The sequence below is a fragment of the Poecilia latipinna genome, unplaced genomic scaffold, assembly GCF_001443285.1.
Source record: "Poecilia latipinna isolate Pla-1442-1.1 unplaced genomic scaffold, P_latipinna-1.0 Scaffold506, whole genome shotgun sequence".
Taxonomy (NCBI): domain Eukaryota; kingdom Metazoa; phylum Chordata; class Actinopteri; order Cyprinodontiformes; family Poeciliidae; genus Poecilia; species Poecilia latipinna.
The window spans coordinates 173031-190038 of NW_015113122.1; the positions used below are offsets into that span (position 1 = coordinate 173031).

A 17008-nucleotide genomic window follows, 5' to 3' on the forward strand; every position below is an offset into this window, starting at 1 on the left:
CTAAAGCTAGCTTGAGTTATTTTTCACCTTCATGTTGTGGCTAAAACTAATTCAGCGCCACTGCTAGCCTGTTCAGGAGCAGTAAAAATAACACAACTATTTTAACTGTGCTCATTTTGTTATTGTCATCTGTGTTGCTGCTTTGATTTTTTTTTTTTTTTGTTGGAATCTTGTCCACATGAAGCCTGCTAGCCAGGGGTGGACTGGCAAATGACCGGAGATTTCCCTGATGGGCTGGTGCTTTATCCCGTGGAGGAGCTGTCACGCTCACTCTGGAGTCAGGCGGCATTGTGCCGTCGTTGTGCAGCGGCACGATGCCTCAAACTATGCCACATATCACACCCCTCCTCTACCTCTACCTTTGCTCCAGTCAGGCAGATCTCAGCGCGAGTAGACCTGCAAAACAGATGAACGAGCGCTACAGGGCCGGCCGGTTGACCATGAACGTGGAGAACAGAAAAAAGTCGTCCCATAAAGCCCGGCCTAAGAAACAAATAGTCTTTGTGACGCTTATTAAAAACTCAACAGTGACGAAACAGAAAAGCCTCGTCTCTGCTAGAGCCACATAAATCATGTGTTTGTTAGTGTCTCACATCCGGCACTGAGATGTGCAGTGCCGTGGCTGTGGTTTATTATGCAAGGCCAGCCCAAGGTTGTCTGGGGCCGTAAGCAGAATATGGTTTTGGGGCCCCTCTTCCTGTTAAAAAAAACATCACAACCAGAGGAGAGGGGACAAGATTAACTGCCCACGCTTTAAAGCTTAATTGCTGAGATGCATTTGGTGGCAAAAACAAACTCAAACATTAAGATTAAACTCATAGCATCAGATTGTAGCTATGGGAACAACAATCAAGCTACAGATAACATTAAATAAGTCCACATCTCAAGTGAAGATGGAGGAGCAAAAGCAAACTACAAACCGAAAGGTGAAAAGTTGTGAATGAACACTTTCATTTTCACTTGTACTATATTAACATTAAAGGACCATTTTAATATTAAAATGTCAAGCAAACAGTTGGAGGTGTTGCTGGCACATCAAGCTGCTGCTGCTTTCTTAGTATTCAAGGCTCTCCAGTTCTGCTACTGGTCACATTGAGCATTTTGTGACCATTTGTTCCTTTTGCATTTATCGAACAGCTCATATTTCCAATGAAACCTATTTTGGGAGGTCCAATATGAAATCATGAATTATGCAGGCCGTACAGACATCAAGCCTTCGTTGAGAACCCGCATCTTCAGTGCTGCCATGCTGACGACAGTGACAGGCCGTCTTCTGCTCACCGCGCCGCAGGAATATTTCTCCAGTGTCTTGTCAAGGATTCCTTCGTCGTGTTGGTATTGATCACTGACCTCATTCCAGTCAGGCTTTACCAAGCTCAACGGCCTATTTCTTCTCAAATCTGCACTTTTTTTTTCTTTTTGCATAATTCTTAATATGCAGGCTTACATTTTCTTCATTATTATAAAGAAAATCATAATATTAGTATTACTCTAATCGGAATATTTTCCAATCAGAATGTTATACAGTTTATACTGTTATAAATCATCAAAATGTTAATTAGTTTGAATTAACTTCCTTCCTTCCTTTCATTCCTTCTTTCTTTCTAACGCTGCTTACTTAATTGGTGGTCTAAAAACAAAATCGGTAAAATCATAATTTAAATCATAAGTCGGGTGCCCTTCGGACTCAGCCCAATAACTAAAGTCAACCAGTGAAGTTGGATCGGACTCGAGCCAGGTTGGATTTTTTAGGCCCGATCTAAACTCTATTTATCGATGCCAATAATTTTGACCATAAAATGCAATTATTTCTGTATCACATAAATAAGATTGACGCAAGAGTGCATAGAGTACATTCAAACTTCAACCTGTGCTTCTATGCACTGACGTCTTTGACCTCAGAGTGTGACCCCAGGATTTAGCCATAGTTTTGCCACGTTAAAGACTATGTGGCAAAATTAAGAAGGAAGTATCAGTAGATACAATTCAATTAACTTAAAAAAAAAACTAACTATTACATAAAGTCAAATAATTAGTAAGCATTCTTCTAATATAGCTAAAACACAGAATTTTAATACATCATCTAATGCCTAAATAACTCAATAATGCATTCGTGAGGAATAATTGAAATGAGCGAGCAAACACTCGGAGCAGATATTCTGCATTTTGGACTCACAGTTGACAGTGATGTCTACAGTCTGAACGTCCGTGTCGATATCATTGACGGCCGTGCATTCGTAAACCCCGGCTCTCTGTCTGGAGATGGATGAGATTTCCAGCAGCTCATCGTCTGAAGCCAGGTCCCCTGCGAAAGATCACACACAGAGCGGAGAGGGGCATTAACAGTTAATATGACGAGTCAACATCTGTGGCCTCGTTTGGCGTGGCGTCTCCTCACGTTGTCGGACGATAGAAGGAGGAAGGTGTTGATTACAGAGGCTAATGGATAGTTTGTAAAACTCTGTGATTCATCATTTCTTCCTTGTTGCCCTTGCCCGACAACAGTGGTCGTTCGGATGCTTCGTAAATCGCAGTGAGCCTCCCACCATCAAAACACCAGGATTTCAGCCGAGTAACGGCGGTGTGTTGAGGTGTCTCCCACGGACGGACAACAGCAATTTGATCCGACATGACCAGACACATTCTGTGCATGTTGAAGCTTCAAACCGGTAAATATCGTGACATATGCCCACTTCTGTCTGCCTCTCATACACGTTGTATTGTCTCTTTCGACACTTACAAAGAGGTTTCTTGAGCACATTGACATTTTCAGAGTACGACTCGTGATTAGCGCTTTGTTCGGCCCCCTCTCATCATTCCTCGTCTGCCAAAACGTCCATATTAGTCTCCTTTTTACTCCGTCTCTTATGCCTGCAAGCACCTGAGTCTGCTATTGAGATATATGAGAAAGTGAAAATACCAGATCTGGTTCTTTTACTGCCATCAACAGGAATGTGCTTGACACAGAGACTTAAACACAGCATTCAGTGCAGAAAACAAAAAGCCATAATTGACACGACGTTCCCTCCGAAGACGTTAAAAGTGACTAATAAAATGCTCACAGACTCACTCGGCTGGGTTTGAGTACATTACTGAATTGCACCTGGGAAGGCTGTTAAGAGGAAGGAAAGTCTCCGTGACACTCGTCACCTGACGAGAGGCACCAGGAGGGCCGGTGCTTTAAAGGTGTGCACATTTCAGCTTCACTTTTCCTCGCTGGGATTTATAGTATTATTAAGTCACCAGCAGAGACCATAATGTCTGTTAAAGACACGGTAAAACCTCAGCGGACAGCTAATCATGATAAGGCTGAGGAGCTGAATTCCTGCCAGGTCCTGCAGCCAAAGCATATGTCTGACATGTTAACAGCGTGCATAAATCACAGCTCACTTGGCCCACTGGTTTGAGAATTATAGTGCGGTTCTATAAAACAAAAACACACACAAAATATCTGTTTTTTTGTTGTTGTTTTTTTGGGGTTTTTTTTTGCAAATACATTTAAAGTAAATATAACCCTCATAAAAACCGAGACACAGAAATTCGTCATCCCGGTGAAAAGCTAAACATTACCCATCCGACAATAAGTAAAACAAAAGATTTAAAAATGTCAACACTTAAAAGATATCACTAATATAATGAAAATAGAACATAAAGAGTTGAAAATAGTGTTTTTTTTAATCTCCTGAACCTAAAAAAAAAATGCATCAACTCTGATGCTGTTGTCATTAAATCTGTACTTTTTCCTCACAGTCTCTGTTTCTCTACCTTCCTCTAGAGAAAGAGGCTCCTCCTGTAAACAGTGTTTTATTCCTCTCTCTGCCTTTTGGTGTTTGCATTTTCATTTTAATTTTGCGCAGCCCCCCCTAAATAAAAAAAAAAAAGAAGAGATCCACACCAAAATCCAAAATGTGTGTTTTCAACGCTAACCGAGGTGATCACACCGAAGCCTGAACTTCTTTGTCAGTCTCACTGTGACTATCCTAAAAGCTGCTGCTTGCACTTTTTTCATCCCTTCCCCCTTCCTGGGACTCACAGGCATCATGACAAACACAGTTTGCATTTAAAATGTTGCCTGAAGAACCTCAGCTTCCTCGCGCTCTTAGTTGACGTAGATTTGCCAGGCGTGTAACATTTCCGGGCTCATCTGTGTGTGCACACGTTGGAAAGGTCTTCCCAGCCGTCTCATGGCTGAGTGTGTAACCGACACTGACCTCTGCGCAATGAGCCCAGGTTCAGTGCATTCTTTCTGGGTTTTTTTTTTTTTGCATGGACAATTTCAATTTTTGTTTGTTTCAGATTAAGATCCTTGTAGCCAGAGAAGTCACATTATGGTGTTTTCACATCGAAGCCACAGAACCAAAAGTGTTACAATAAATGTCTTGGTGCAATGCCAGCCAAGCAAACCAAGAAACCTAGTCCAGTATAAAGCAGTCCATAATATTCATGTTCATTTCTCCTGCAGTTTGCTTACGCTTTTAATTACCTTTCAATATATTTTCATCAACCTTGAGTTGTGTATCTACACACACCTGAACACCAGTTGATTTGATATAGAGAGTATGCTGGTTAGAATGACTTTGCAATGTTTCGTGGAGTTTTACCAAATAAGTAAAAAAAAAAAAAAAAAAGAAGAAGAAGAAGAATTTTAAGTCACTTTAACTTATGGGAAATCTCAGCTGATTGTTGGTTTTTGATCACTTTAAATTGTCTCAGAATAAAGCTCTATCACCCACTTACTATAAATGCCTGCAGCACCAGCCAACATTCAGAAAAATACAAAGAAAAAAAAAAAAGAAACATTTCCCCACAGTCAAAAACAACTTGGATTCTACTTGCATTTTCAGCAGCGATGCAAAGCTACCCTTGACTTTCAGTGGCTTAGTCTTTGTTAAATAGAACTTCTGGCTTTGTGGCCTATTCATTAGCGCGAAGAGTACTTTGTCCTACGCTGCCATCAAAGTGACATGGCAGGTCATCGGGGAGACCACACAGAAGAAGGTTTCCAGAAGAAGAAAGCAGAGAGAGGAGGGATGTCTCAGGAGAGGCTGGGCAGACGATAATGTACCCTCTCTGTGTCCCTGAAATGCTATGTTCAAACTCAAGGGCAAAGAAGAAAATGGGGTAGAAAATGGAAAGCGACAAAGACATTTGGGCGCAGGGCAAGGTGAGCAAGTTAGTGGGGAGGACAGTGAGAGCAGACGCTTGAGGGATGCGTGCATTTCAGGAAAGCGTGTGGAGACACAAAGGGGGTAGATTCAAATTGATGAACTGAAGCAGGCAGGGAAAAGGAAATTGAAGTAGAATATAGCAGATAGGATTTGCTTAGACGCCAGCAAGCGTGAGCCACGACAAACTGGGAATCAAAAAGCTGTAAACCGGCTTGCTCGTGAGCGAAAGGTCACTGAGTGAAGAGCTTTAGAAGAAGAGGTGGCGACGGCGCCACGCACGCTTAGGCTGTTTTGACTTGGAATAAAAAATAAAAAAAAAGAAAGTCTACAGTATTGAAATGAAGCACAAGAGAAGAGAAAGCACAAACAAGCCACCCATCAAATGAGTTTAACTCTTAAATCATGCCTGGGTGAGATGCGAGTATACATGTGCTTCTGCTGAATATCAGCCGTCAGCATAAGGAATTTCCTAATTTGCCAGGGCCCTTTTGATGTTTTTTTTTTTTCCCCTCCCTTTGAAGAAACCAAGCATAAAGAGATTGAGAGAGGAAAAAATAGAATCTTGGTAGCTCTGGGTCTGTGTCACCATGAAACAAGGCAGCTTGATGTTTTCTGAAACAGCTGCTAGCTCAGAGTATCTGCTGGAAATACAGATTTGGCTTGTCAATAGCTTTCACACTGTTTTGTAACGTATTGTAAGCAGTGTTGTGAAACGAAAGGATGCAACGTTTGTAGAGACAGGCTTAGAGCAGAATCGTTTGGGAAGTCTAAATGATTAATATAAGATGCTTATTGGAGCCTGAAAGCCACGCGTCTGGGTAAGGAAGCTCAGGCTACGTTTGCACGAGACCGCGGTCTGGAAACTGATGTCGATTAGGGAAAGGCCTCCATGTAACGAGAAAACCACCAAAACATGTTGACTGTCTTGTAGTTATTAGGCCAGGACACGAGGTGGTGCTGTGATTTTAGCATGACTTTTGGCTTTTAGCTTCCATTTCACCTGGAAAACAGTAAAGGCTCAACACACGAGCAACAAACAGGAGCAAAAGACCAACATTTCCATCACTGATTAGCATTGAGGCTAATTTTTAGCATCAGATCGCTGGGTTCCAATCGACAGGCACACTTTGGCAGGCCCCGTTTAAATTTCTTCAGAAACTTTCAAGTTTTCATTAATGCGAGATGATATCATCTGAGCATTTCTATTCTACACTTTCCTTCATACTTTATATAACGTTGACTAAACTGTTTGTTTAGAAGTATAAGGAATACTATCACAGCACCAAGCATGGCGGCAAAAGTAACTTATTGCTGATCTGTAAGATTCGTTAACCTTAATCTCAGATTTTTAGTAAGCAGATCTTTCTGCCGCATGTGATATTTATTTTATTACACTTTATTTACAAAGTGTTTCATTCTATTATTTACTTTTAATACTTTTAATTGATCCCATTTCAGATGTCTGTGAAGTGTTTCACTTCATGGGATGCCCTCTAAATAACACACAAAAATGAACCTTTTATTTGTTTCATTTCTTAATTGCTTTTCAGGGCTGAACATTTATTTTAAAAAAGCATTTTAGAAAAACAGACAGAAGGTAAAATTGATCAGAGTTAATTAATCAAAACCCTTTTTTTTTTTTAAACTTCATTTTCAGGGCCACGAAAAAAAAAGTTAAACTTTTATGAATTAAAAAAAAAAAAAAAAAAAAAAAAAGCATCTCAGATTGCTTCGGTTAAAAAGAGAACTATCTCGAAATCTTCCAAAAAGTTATAAGGTCAGTTTAATTATCTTTTTTTTTTTTTTTGTCACTGCTAGAAAACGTCTTGCCCTTCAGAGCCCCCATAGTTATCAACAAGACCCGCAAACGTTTCTTTTTCTCAACATGGGGAAAGAAAGCTGGAGGATTTTGAATCTAAACCATCTTTTACTGTCCCTCAGAAGAAGAAGAAAAAGAAGCGGGCACATATCCTCAGACGTCCATAAGAAGATTAAAGCAGTATTTGAGTTTCTGAAAAGCCTCCAGGAGAATGTCAATAAATTCCATTTTATCATCTTCTGCTGCTAATGCTTTGTAAATAAGAGCATCCACTGATTTTAGCTCTGTTTGCCAGAGCGTTCCTTGCTGCTTTTCGGGATGGAAGTCCAAAATTCTTTCTCATGTAAAGAGAGAAGAAGAAATGATTGCAGCTCCCATTGTTTGGCCATGTTTTGTAGCCACTAATGCAAAGAGGGAAGCGAATGTGTATTCGGGAAGCGAATGTGCCGTCTGTAATGTGGTTTATACGCTCATTACTGTCCTGCAGATATTTCACTAAAACTAGAGGAAAATATTTGTGACTCTCCATGTTTAAATGTTTTATTTATAACACTTAGAGAATCAAAGCGAAAGGCATTTGGATCAGACTTCTGTTACAAGTCTGTACGAGCTATTGCTTGTTATTTTTCAGAGACTATTTTCTATTTTATTTTATTTTTACAGTAAATGTACTGTCATTGTTTCTGTTAGCTTAAGCCTGAGAGAAACCAGTCTTTCATAAAAGAAAAAAAAAAACAACCTTGTGGTGATGTAGATCTACTTCTGAGACTCCCTTTGGGCATTTAATAATGTTTTAAAAGAAAGTTGTCAACTAACTAGACGTCGTGATGTCCTATTGAGATGGCCCGTATTAAGTCTAATTGCTTCACTACAGGCAAGCAGTTGAGCTGTTGCACAATTCATATTTCCTACGGCGAAATCGTTCTGGAACAAAGCGATCATGCTTAAAATGATATAAAACTTGATGAGGCTATTCTCTGGGCAGATCAATTCCCTATTTCAGCTGATCAACATTTGACTCACTCATAATTGTGGAGCATCGCTCACTGCAAGCTATTTTGGGGATCGTATTGACGCCGGTCTGTTTTGTTCAAATACCAGGAAAGTAGAGACAGGTGCACTTTGCTTTTCATATCGCCATCTATTTGGAAGCACTACTAGTACGTCTCAAAAATGCAGAATCGGGCATGCATGCGCAATATTTCTTGCCAATCATCTAAAAAAGGTGAAACTCATATATATTATAGAGTCGTAACGGATAGAGAGAAATATTCTAAGCCTTGTTTCTTGTCATTTTGAAGATTATGGGTTACAGGTAATGAAAACCCAACATTCAGTGTGTGTTAGAACGTGCTGCAAAGAGTCATAACTCAGAACTCTGACTCTGGGTCAGTATAGGACACTATCATGGGGAAGACTGCTGATTGGACAGGTGTCCAGAAGACAGTCATGGACAGCCTTCACAAGGAGAGGAAGACACAAAAGGTTGCTGCTGAACCAGCTGGTTGTTGACAGAGTTCTGTATCCAAGCCTTAGTCCTCGACGTGGATGTCACAGGTTCAAGTCCCGGCCTGATAACCTTTGCCGCAAGTCTTCCCCCTCTCTCATTACCCGCTTTCAAATAAAGGCCACCTGAGGCAGAATAATACAAAAAAACAAAACAACAATTTTAAAGAAATTCTCAATGATTTGTGTTATTGGTGTTATTGTAGAATTTTGCCAACTGATCTGGAGCAGTAAATATGTAATCTGATTTAATACACAACATGTCTATTTTCATGTTGCGTATGTAAATATCTGGTTTCAACTATGTTTTATAGTTTCTCTTCTTACTAAACTGCAAGAAGAGGGGGGGGGGGAAGTATTTTCATATATGTACAACATGGAAATGTTTGGCCTTTCTGGCTTGTTGAAGTTCATAGCCAAGGCTCTTTCTATAACCTCCACATTCCACTATTTTCAATCAAGCTCTCCGAGTGTCTAATCTCTGCATGTTTGTTCTGGCTGCCCTGTTGCAGCGCGTGATAAGTTGGCCACCTCCACTGGAAACTGTGCAGGTTGTGTGCTCTGCAGGGGAAACAGGAATCACTTCTGATCCATCACAAGGCCCCAAAGCCAACCATGTATCAAATGTGATGACCACCTCTGAGTGCCCCATTCCTAGTCTGAAATCCTTTGGATATTGGAGAACACACACACACACATACACACCACGTGTCTCATTATTTTTTAATTCACTCTTAAAACACACAGGAGTGCTCGCACTGAGTAGCTCCACACTGACTGGCTCTGGGCTGGAGGTGTTACACAGACGACGCTGGAGACTGAAACAAACATTTGGGCTCTTCCAAGAATTACAACATGCTGCTATGCTGTTCTCTATTTTTCTTATTACGTTTCTCTGTCAATCCTCCAGTGTGACTGCTGACAAAGGAGCTGATATGATGAGTCATAGTTGAGCAAAAACAAAAAAGAAAAATACTTCACACACAATGCAGGTATGTACATTAATTCCAAGGGCAAGAATCTGCTGTGTAGAGAATAAAAAATGAAAACCTTTGGTAAAAAAAAAAAAAAAAAAAAAGGTGACAAAGAATGTATAGTGGTCAGAATCCTGGAACCAGGTTGCAGTCTTACAAAAACACAATACACATCCAAATAATGAAAAAATAAAAATAAAAAACACACACTTGTCGATCTAAACATAGAAATAAAAACCGTTTTGTTCAACTTCACAGCCTGTCATGTTTTTGAAGCATGTTTAATGCTCTTGATGCATTCCTGCTCTGAATATTTTTTGCATAATGGTTCACTACTTTTCTTTGTCATAACCATTTGAACTAAATAGTCAGATATTTGGTTCTATTTAAAGGTCTATTAGTACCCATAAGTATTCAGTTAATAGTAGCTATTATTTATCATTTATCGTGGTACATTTCTTATGATAGGAATTTTGATTTATTGTTATCAAAATAATTCCAATGAATAATGTTTCAAATAAAATCTAAACCGATCATATTGTTGGGATTGTCTTCACTGTCAGTCAGTACATGTCAATACATTTGAACATGTGATTAAACACAGTGACTGAGTTCAATCTAGTGATACAAATGATGTTTCTTTATGTGAAAAGAAGTCATTCATAGTCCTAACTCTCACTTTTACCATTGTCACCAAAGTTCTGCAAAATGTTGTGATAAAACTTTAAATCCATATTGCCCACCCCTAAATGAATTCATGAAATTTTCAGCTTGTTTCAGCGTTAGAGCCGTCGCTTTAATATTAATTATCTGGGTAAATATGATGAAAGAGGCATTTATAACTGTATCTCTTGATTCTTAATCAATAACCTCATTGGGTTACACCGTTTGACTCACAGCCTATATGTACAGAGTTTCTAAAAATCATCTTATGTGCTCTTCTTTGAAAACAAGATATGGATTTGATTAAAGCATAATTAAGGCAAAGGTAGCAAGGCAGACAGTTTGCCGATAAAACAAGTTATTGAAATGAAAGAATCAGATTCAGCTCGTGCAAAGCATATCATGAGTTCACCGAATTAAAGTCATTCCATGTAATTGCAGAAAAANCTGAGCATTTCTATTCTACACTTTCCTTCATACTTTATATAACGTTGACTAAACTGTTTGTTTAGAAGTATAAGGAATACTATCACAGCACCAAGCATGGCGGCAAAAGTAACTTATTGCTGATCTGTAAGATTCGTTAACCTTAATCTCAGATTTTTAGTAAGCAGATCTTTCTGCCGCATGTGATATTTATTTTATTACACTTTATTTACAAAGTGTTTCATTCTATTATTTACTTTTAATACTTTTAATTGATCCCATTTCAGATGTCTGTGAAGTGTTTCACTTCATGGGATGCCCTCTAAATAACACACAAAAATGAACCTTTTATTTGTTTCATTTCTTAATTGCTTTTCAGGGCTGAACATTTATTTTAAAAAAGCATTTTAGAAAAACAGACAGAAGGTAAAATTGATCAGAGTTAATTAATCAAAACACTTTTTTTTTTTTAAACTTCATTTTCAGGGCCACGAAAAAAAAAGTTAAACTTTTATGAATTAAAAAAAAAAAAAAAAAAAAAAAAAGCATCTCAGATTGCTTCGGTTAAAAAGAGAACTATCTCGAAATCTTCCAAAAAGTTATAAGGTCAGTTTAATTATCTTTTTTTTTTTTTTTGTCACTGCTAGAAAACGTCTTGCCCTTCAGAGCCTCCATAGTTATCAACAAGACCCGCAAACGTTTCTTTTTCTCAACATGGGGAAAGAAAGCTGGAGGATTTTGAATCTAAACCATCTTTTACTGTCCCTCAGAAGAAGAAGAAAAAGAAGCGGGCACATATCCTCAGACGTCCATAAGAAGATTAAAGCAGTATTTGAGTTTCTGAAAAGCCTCCAGGAGAATGTCAATAAATTCCATTTTATCATCTTCTGCTGCTAATGCTTTGTAAATAAGAGCATCCACTGATTTTAGCTCTGTTTGCCAGAGCGTTCCTTGCTGCTTTTCGGGATGGAAGTCCAAAATTCTTTCTCATGTAAAGAGAGAAGAAGAAATGATTGCAGCTCCCATTGTTTGGCCATGTTTTGTAGCCACTAATGCAAAGAGGGAAGCGAATGTGTATTCGGGAAGCGAATGTGCCGTCTGTAATGTGGTTTATACGCTCATTACTGTCCTGCAGATATTTCACTAAAACTAGAGGAAAATATTTGTGACTCTCCATGTTTAAATGTTTTATTTATAACACTTAGAGAATCAAAGCGAAAGGCATTTGGATCAGACTTCTGTTACAAGTCTGTACGAGCTATTGCTTGTTATTTTTCAGAGACTATTTTCTATTTTATTTTATTTTTACAGTAAATGTACTGTCATTGTTTCTGTTAGCTTAAGCCTGAGAGAAACCAGTCTTTCATAAAAGAAAAAAAAAAACAACCTTGTGGTGATGTAGATCTACTTCTGAGACTCCCTTTGGGCATTTAATAATGTTTTAAAAGAAAGTTGTCAACTAACTAGACGTCGTGATGTCCTATTGAGATGGCCCGTATTAAGTCTAATTGCTTCACTACAGGCAAGCAGTTGAGCTGTTGCACAATTCATATTTCCTACGGCGAAATCGTTCTGGAACAAAGCGATCATGCTTAAAATGATATAAAACTTGATGAGGCTATTCTCTGGGCAGATCAATTCCCTATTTCAGCTGATCAACATTTGACTCACTCATAATTGTGGAGCATCGCTCACTGCAAGCTATTTTGGGGATCGTATTGACGCCGGTCTGTTTTGTTCAAATACCAGGAAAGTAGAGACAGGTGCACTTTGCTTTTCATATCGCCATCTATTTGGAAGCACTACTAGTACGTCTCAAAAATGCAGAATCGGGCATGCATGCGCAATATTTCTTGCCAATCATCTAAAAAAGGTGAAACTCATATATATTATAGAGTCGTAACGGATAGAGAGAAATATTCTAAGCCTTGTTTCTTGTCATTTTGAAGATTATGGGTTACAGGTAATGAAAACCCAACATTCAGTGTGTGTTAGAACGTGCTGCAAAGAGTCATAACTCAGAACTCTGACTCTGGGTCAGTATAGGACACTATCATGGGGAAGACTGCTGATTGGACAGGTGTCCAGAAGACAGTCATGGACAGCCTTCACAAGGAGAGGAAGACACAAAAGGTTGCTGCTGAACCAGCTGGTTGTTGACAGAGTTCTGTATCCAAGCCTTAGTCCTCGACGTGGATGTCACAGGTTCAAGTCCCGGCCTGATAACCTTTGCCGCAAGTCTTCCCCCTCTCTCATTACCCGCTTTCAAATAAAGGCCACCTGAGGCAGAATAATACAAAAAAACAAAACAACAATTTTAAAGAAATTCTCAATGATTTGTGTTATTGGTGTTATTGTAGAATTTTGCCAACTGATCTGGAGCAGTAAATATGTAATCTGATTTAATACACAACATGTCTATTTTCATGTTGCGTATGTAAATATCTGGTTTCAACTATGTTTTATAGTTTCTCTTCTTACTAAACTGCAAGAAGAGGGGGGGGGGGAAGTATTTTCATATATGTACAACATGGAAATGTTTGGCCTTTCTGGCTTGTTGAAGTTCATAGCCAAGGCTCTTTCTATAACCTCCACATTCCACTATTTTCAATCAAGCTCTCCGAGTGTCTAATCTCTGCATGTTTGTTCTGGCTGCCCTGTTGCAGCGCGTGATAAGTTGGCCACCTCCACTGGAAACTGTGCAGGTTGTGTGCTCTGCAGGGGAAACAGGAATCACTTCTGATCCATCACAAGGCCCCAAAGCCAACCATGTATCAAATGTGATGACCACCTCTGAGTGCCCCATTCCTAGTCTGAAATCCTTTGGATATTGGAGAACACACACACACACATACACACCACGTGTCTCATTATTTTTTAATTCACTCTTAAAACACACAGGAGTGCTCGCACTGAGTAGCTCCACACTGACTGGCTCTGGGCTGGAGGTGTTACACAGACGACGCTGGAGACTGAAACAAACATTTGGGCTCTTCCAAGAATTACAACATGCTGCTATGCTGTTCTCTATTTTTCTTATTACGTTTCTCTGTCAATCCTCCAGTGTGACTGCTGACAAAGGAGCTGATATGATGAGTCATAGTTGAGCAAAAACAAAAAACAACAACAAAAAAGAAAAATACTTCACACACAATGCAGGTATGTACATTAATTCCAAGGGCAAGAATCTGCTGTGTAGAGAATAAAAAATGAAAACCTTTGGTAAAAAAAAAAAAAAAAAAAAAGGTGACAAAGAATGTATAGTGGTCAGAATCCTGGAACCAGGTTGCAGTCTTACAAAAACACAATACACATCCAAATAATGAAAAAATAAAAATAAAAAACACACACTTGTCGATCTAAACATAGAAATAAAAACCGTTTTGTTCAACTTCACAGCCTGTCATGTTTTTGAAGCATGTTTAATGCTCTTGATGCATTCCTGCTCTGAATATTTTTTGCATAATGGTTCACTACTTTTCTTTGTCATAACCATTTGAACTAAATAGTCAGATATTTGGTTCTATTTAAAGGTCTATTAGTACCCATAAGTATTCAGTTAATAGTAGCTATTATTTATCATTTATCGTGGTACATTTCTTATGATAGGAATTTTGATTTATTGTTATCAAAATAATTCCAATGAATAATGTTTCAAATAAAATCTAAACCGATCATATTGTTGGGATTGTCTTCACTGTCAGTCAGTACATGTCAATACATTTGAACATGTGATTAAACACAGTGACTGAGTTCAATCTAGTGATACAAATGATGTTTCTTTATGTGAAAAGAAGTCATTCATAGTCCTAACTCTCACTTTTACCATTGTCACCAAAGTTCTGCAAAATGTTGTGATAAAACTTTAAATCCATATTGCCCACCCCTAAATGAATTCATGAAATTTTCAGCTTGTTTCAGCGTTAGAGCCGTCGCTTTAATATTAATTATCTGGGTAAATATGATGAAAGAGGCATTTATAACTGTATCTCTTGATTCTTAATCAATAACCTCATTGGGTTACACCGTTTGACTCACAGCCTATATGTACAGAGTTTCTAAAAATCATCTTATGTGCTCTTCTTTGAAAACAAGATATGGATTTGATTAAAGCATAATTAAGGCAAAGGTAGCAAGGCAGACAGTTTGCCGATAAAACAAGTTATTGAAATGAAAGAATCAGATTCAGCTCGTGCAAAGCATATCATGAGTTCACCGAATTAAAGTCATTCCATGTAATTGCAGAAAAAGACAAAAAAAAAAAAAAACGGAGCAAGCTATCCCGATCATCAATAAATTATTGATGCGGTTCTATTATAAAAAGCAATAATGCATTTGTCCTTGTCCTGCATCGGAGTCCTCTTTCTTTCCACTTTAACCTATTTCACACCTCTCATTCCACTCAACTGCAAAGCCTGCGTGACATAAATTTCATCACCCGTACCGATACTGTGGAGGTGACTGTGCCATACAGACAGAGACGAATGCTCTGTGCTCTCCTACTCGGTCGCATTCATACATGCACGGAGGTACAGTCGGGCCTTTAGGCTATAACAATCTGTGCAGAGGTTTTAAATGCAAATTGCCTGTTAAAGCCTGTAAACATCAGTCTATAAGTCTGAGGTTTCCTTCGAAATATGGCAGCGTTTTGGGAATTGTCAAGAATGCTGGCAGGAAAATCACGGGGGAAAAGGAGAAATCATTAGCTTTCCGACACACCGGCCAGTTCGGTTTACACTATGTCCTCTTTCAACTTGTATTTGTTGCATAAAGACACAAATAGGAATCTAAACGAGGATTGTTGGTCTCTGCTATGAACGTAAAGTGCCTGGTCTGCCCAGCGTCGGCCACAACGGTCTCCCACTTCATTAGGTCTATAAATGTGCTGCTTTAGTCATTTTGGAAAGAGAGAAATAATAAAATAAGCCTCGCGAAGCAATCCACTCAACCGTTATATTACACCCAAATCTATGTGTGAAAACAATTGGCTCTGATTTCCAGGGGAAACAGCTGGCGCACTGTTTCTGATTCCCCAAAGAAACAATTACCGTCTCCTCTCGCTGCTTATCTCCTCCCAGGCAGGTTAGTCACATTTACACCATGTTAGCATCTCAACGCACAAATTGTGGCTTAAATAAAGAACGGCACAAATGACACCACAGAGTTTGGGTTCTCTAAAAGCACATAAATGCATGTGTTTTTTTGTTTTTTTTTCTAATTAGGCCACGCAAGGCTACACGAGCTTACAGAGCTGGCGACCGAGTCTCAGTTTAATCCAATCTTCCTAAAGTAATAGAGAAGCAAACACACTTAAAAACATAGAAAGTGGAATGAAAACGAGAAAGAAACAGATTTGTCCGCGGCGCGCCGCCAAAAGCGACGTCCCGCTCCGTTTTAATCCTCCTTCCTTTGTTCCATCAGTCAAACCGCTCATAAAATATTTACGTCCATTCAGTTATACTAATTAATTAGTCCAATTACAACAGGGCCAATTTATTTCCCAGTAAATGATTGCAGCATAATGATGATCTGGAACAGGTAATGATGGGAAGTTAGTGAAGCGCAAAATCCACCAGGGGTGAGACAAAGTCACTGATAGATGTGAAAACACCTGGGACGCGTGGGGGCAGAGCGAGAGGCGGGAGCAACATGAAGCACTGAAACGCGAAGCAGGCTGAACGTCTCCTCTGCAGGAGCAAACCAACGGCTTACCTGAATTGGAGATCAATTTCCAGCTGATGGACGGCTCCGGTTTACCGCTGGCCTGACACATCAGGGTGACGTTAGATCCCTCGTTCACCACAATGTCCCTTGAAAAGTTGATGATTTTTGGAGGCACTAAGTCAAAAAGAGAGAAAGAGGTTGCAATTATTAGTAAACGGTTTCATGTACCTAAAAATAACACTTTATATATATATATATATATATATATATATATATATATATATATATATATATATATGTGTGTGTGTGTGTGTGTAAATCTTGATTTGTTTACAAATGAAAAGTCTCTTAAATGTGTAAAGAGTCTTCTGTGAAAAGGTAAATTAATGAATCACTTTATAATAACTTATCACCTTGCAGGAGGAAAAAAAATAACAGTTTAGCATTTCTGTTGGTTGAAGTGTTATTTAAATATATAAAATATCCAACAAGCAATTTTTTTCTACACACATTTTTGTATTATTGTTAGAATAATTGTGTCTTTGACGTCTCATTTCTGGACGAAGACTCTAAAGGAGCTTCTGCTGCAACCAACCATGTGTCCTTTATTTTCCCATTCTACGTTAAACAAAGTTTTTCTACATGACAGGATCTCTAACGGAGCTCCAGCTGCCATGAACTTGAGAAAATCCGATTTTTTTTTTTTTTTTTTTTTTTTTTTTAACCTACGAAGGCCCAGATTTTTTTCCTGGATGGGGGTGAAAGCCAAAAAAACCCCGGATTTAAAA

The 17008-nt window shown here is 38.8% G+C and overlaps 1 protein-coding gene across 2 annotated transcripts in view; it reads right to left on the bottom strand.

Moving 5' to 3' along the window:
* The window catches only part of ntm (neurotrimin), an 82521-nt gene that overhangs the window by 8439 nt on the left and 57074 nt on the right, over positions 1 to 17008 (bottom strand). For both annotated transcript variants that reach the window (XM_015040364.1, XM_015040363.1), the window contains exons 3-4: positions 16269 to 16394; positions 2177 to 2305 (exon numbers count right to left, since the gene is read on the bottom strand). In XM_015040364.1, the coding sequence (XP_014895850.1) occupies positions 2177 to 2305; positions 16269 to 16394 (255 nt within the window). The remainder of the gene's footprint in view (positions 1 to 2176; positions 2306 to 16268; positions 16395 to 17008) is intronic.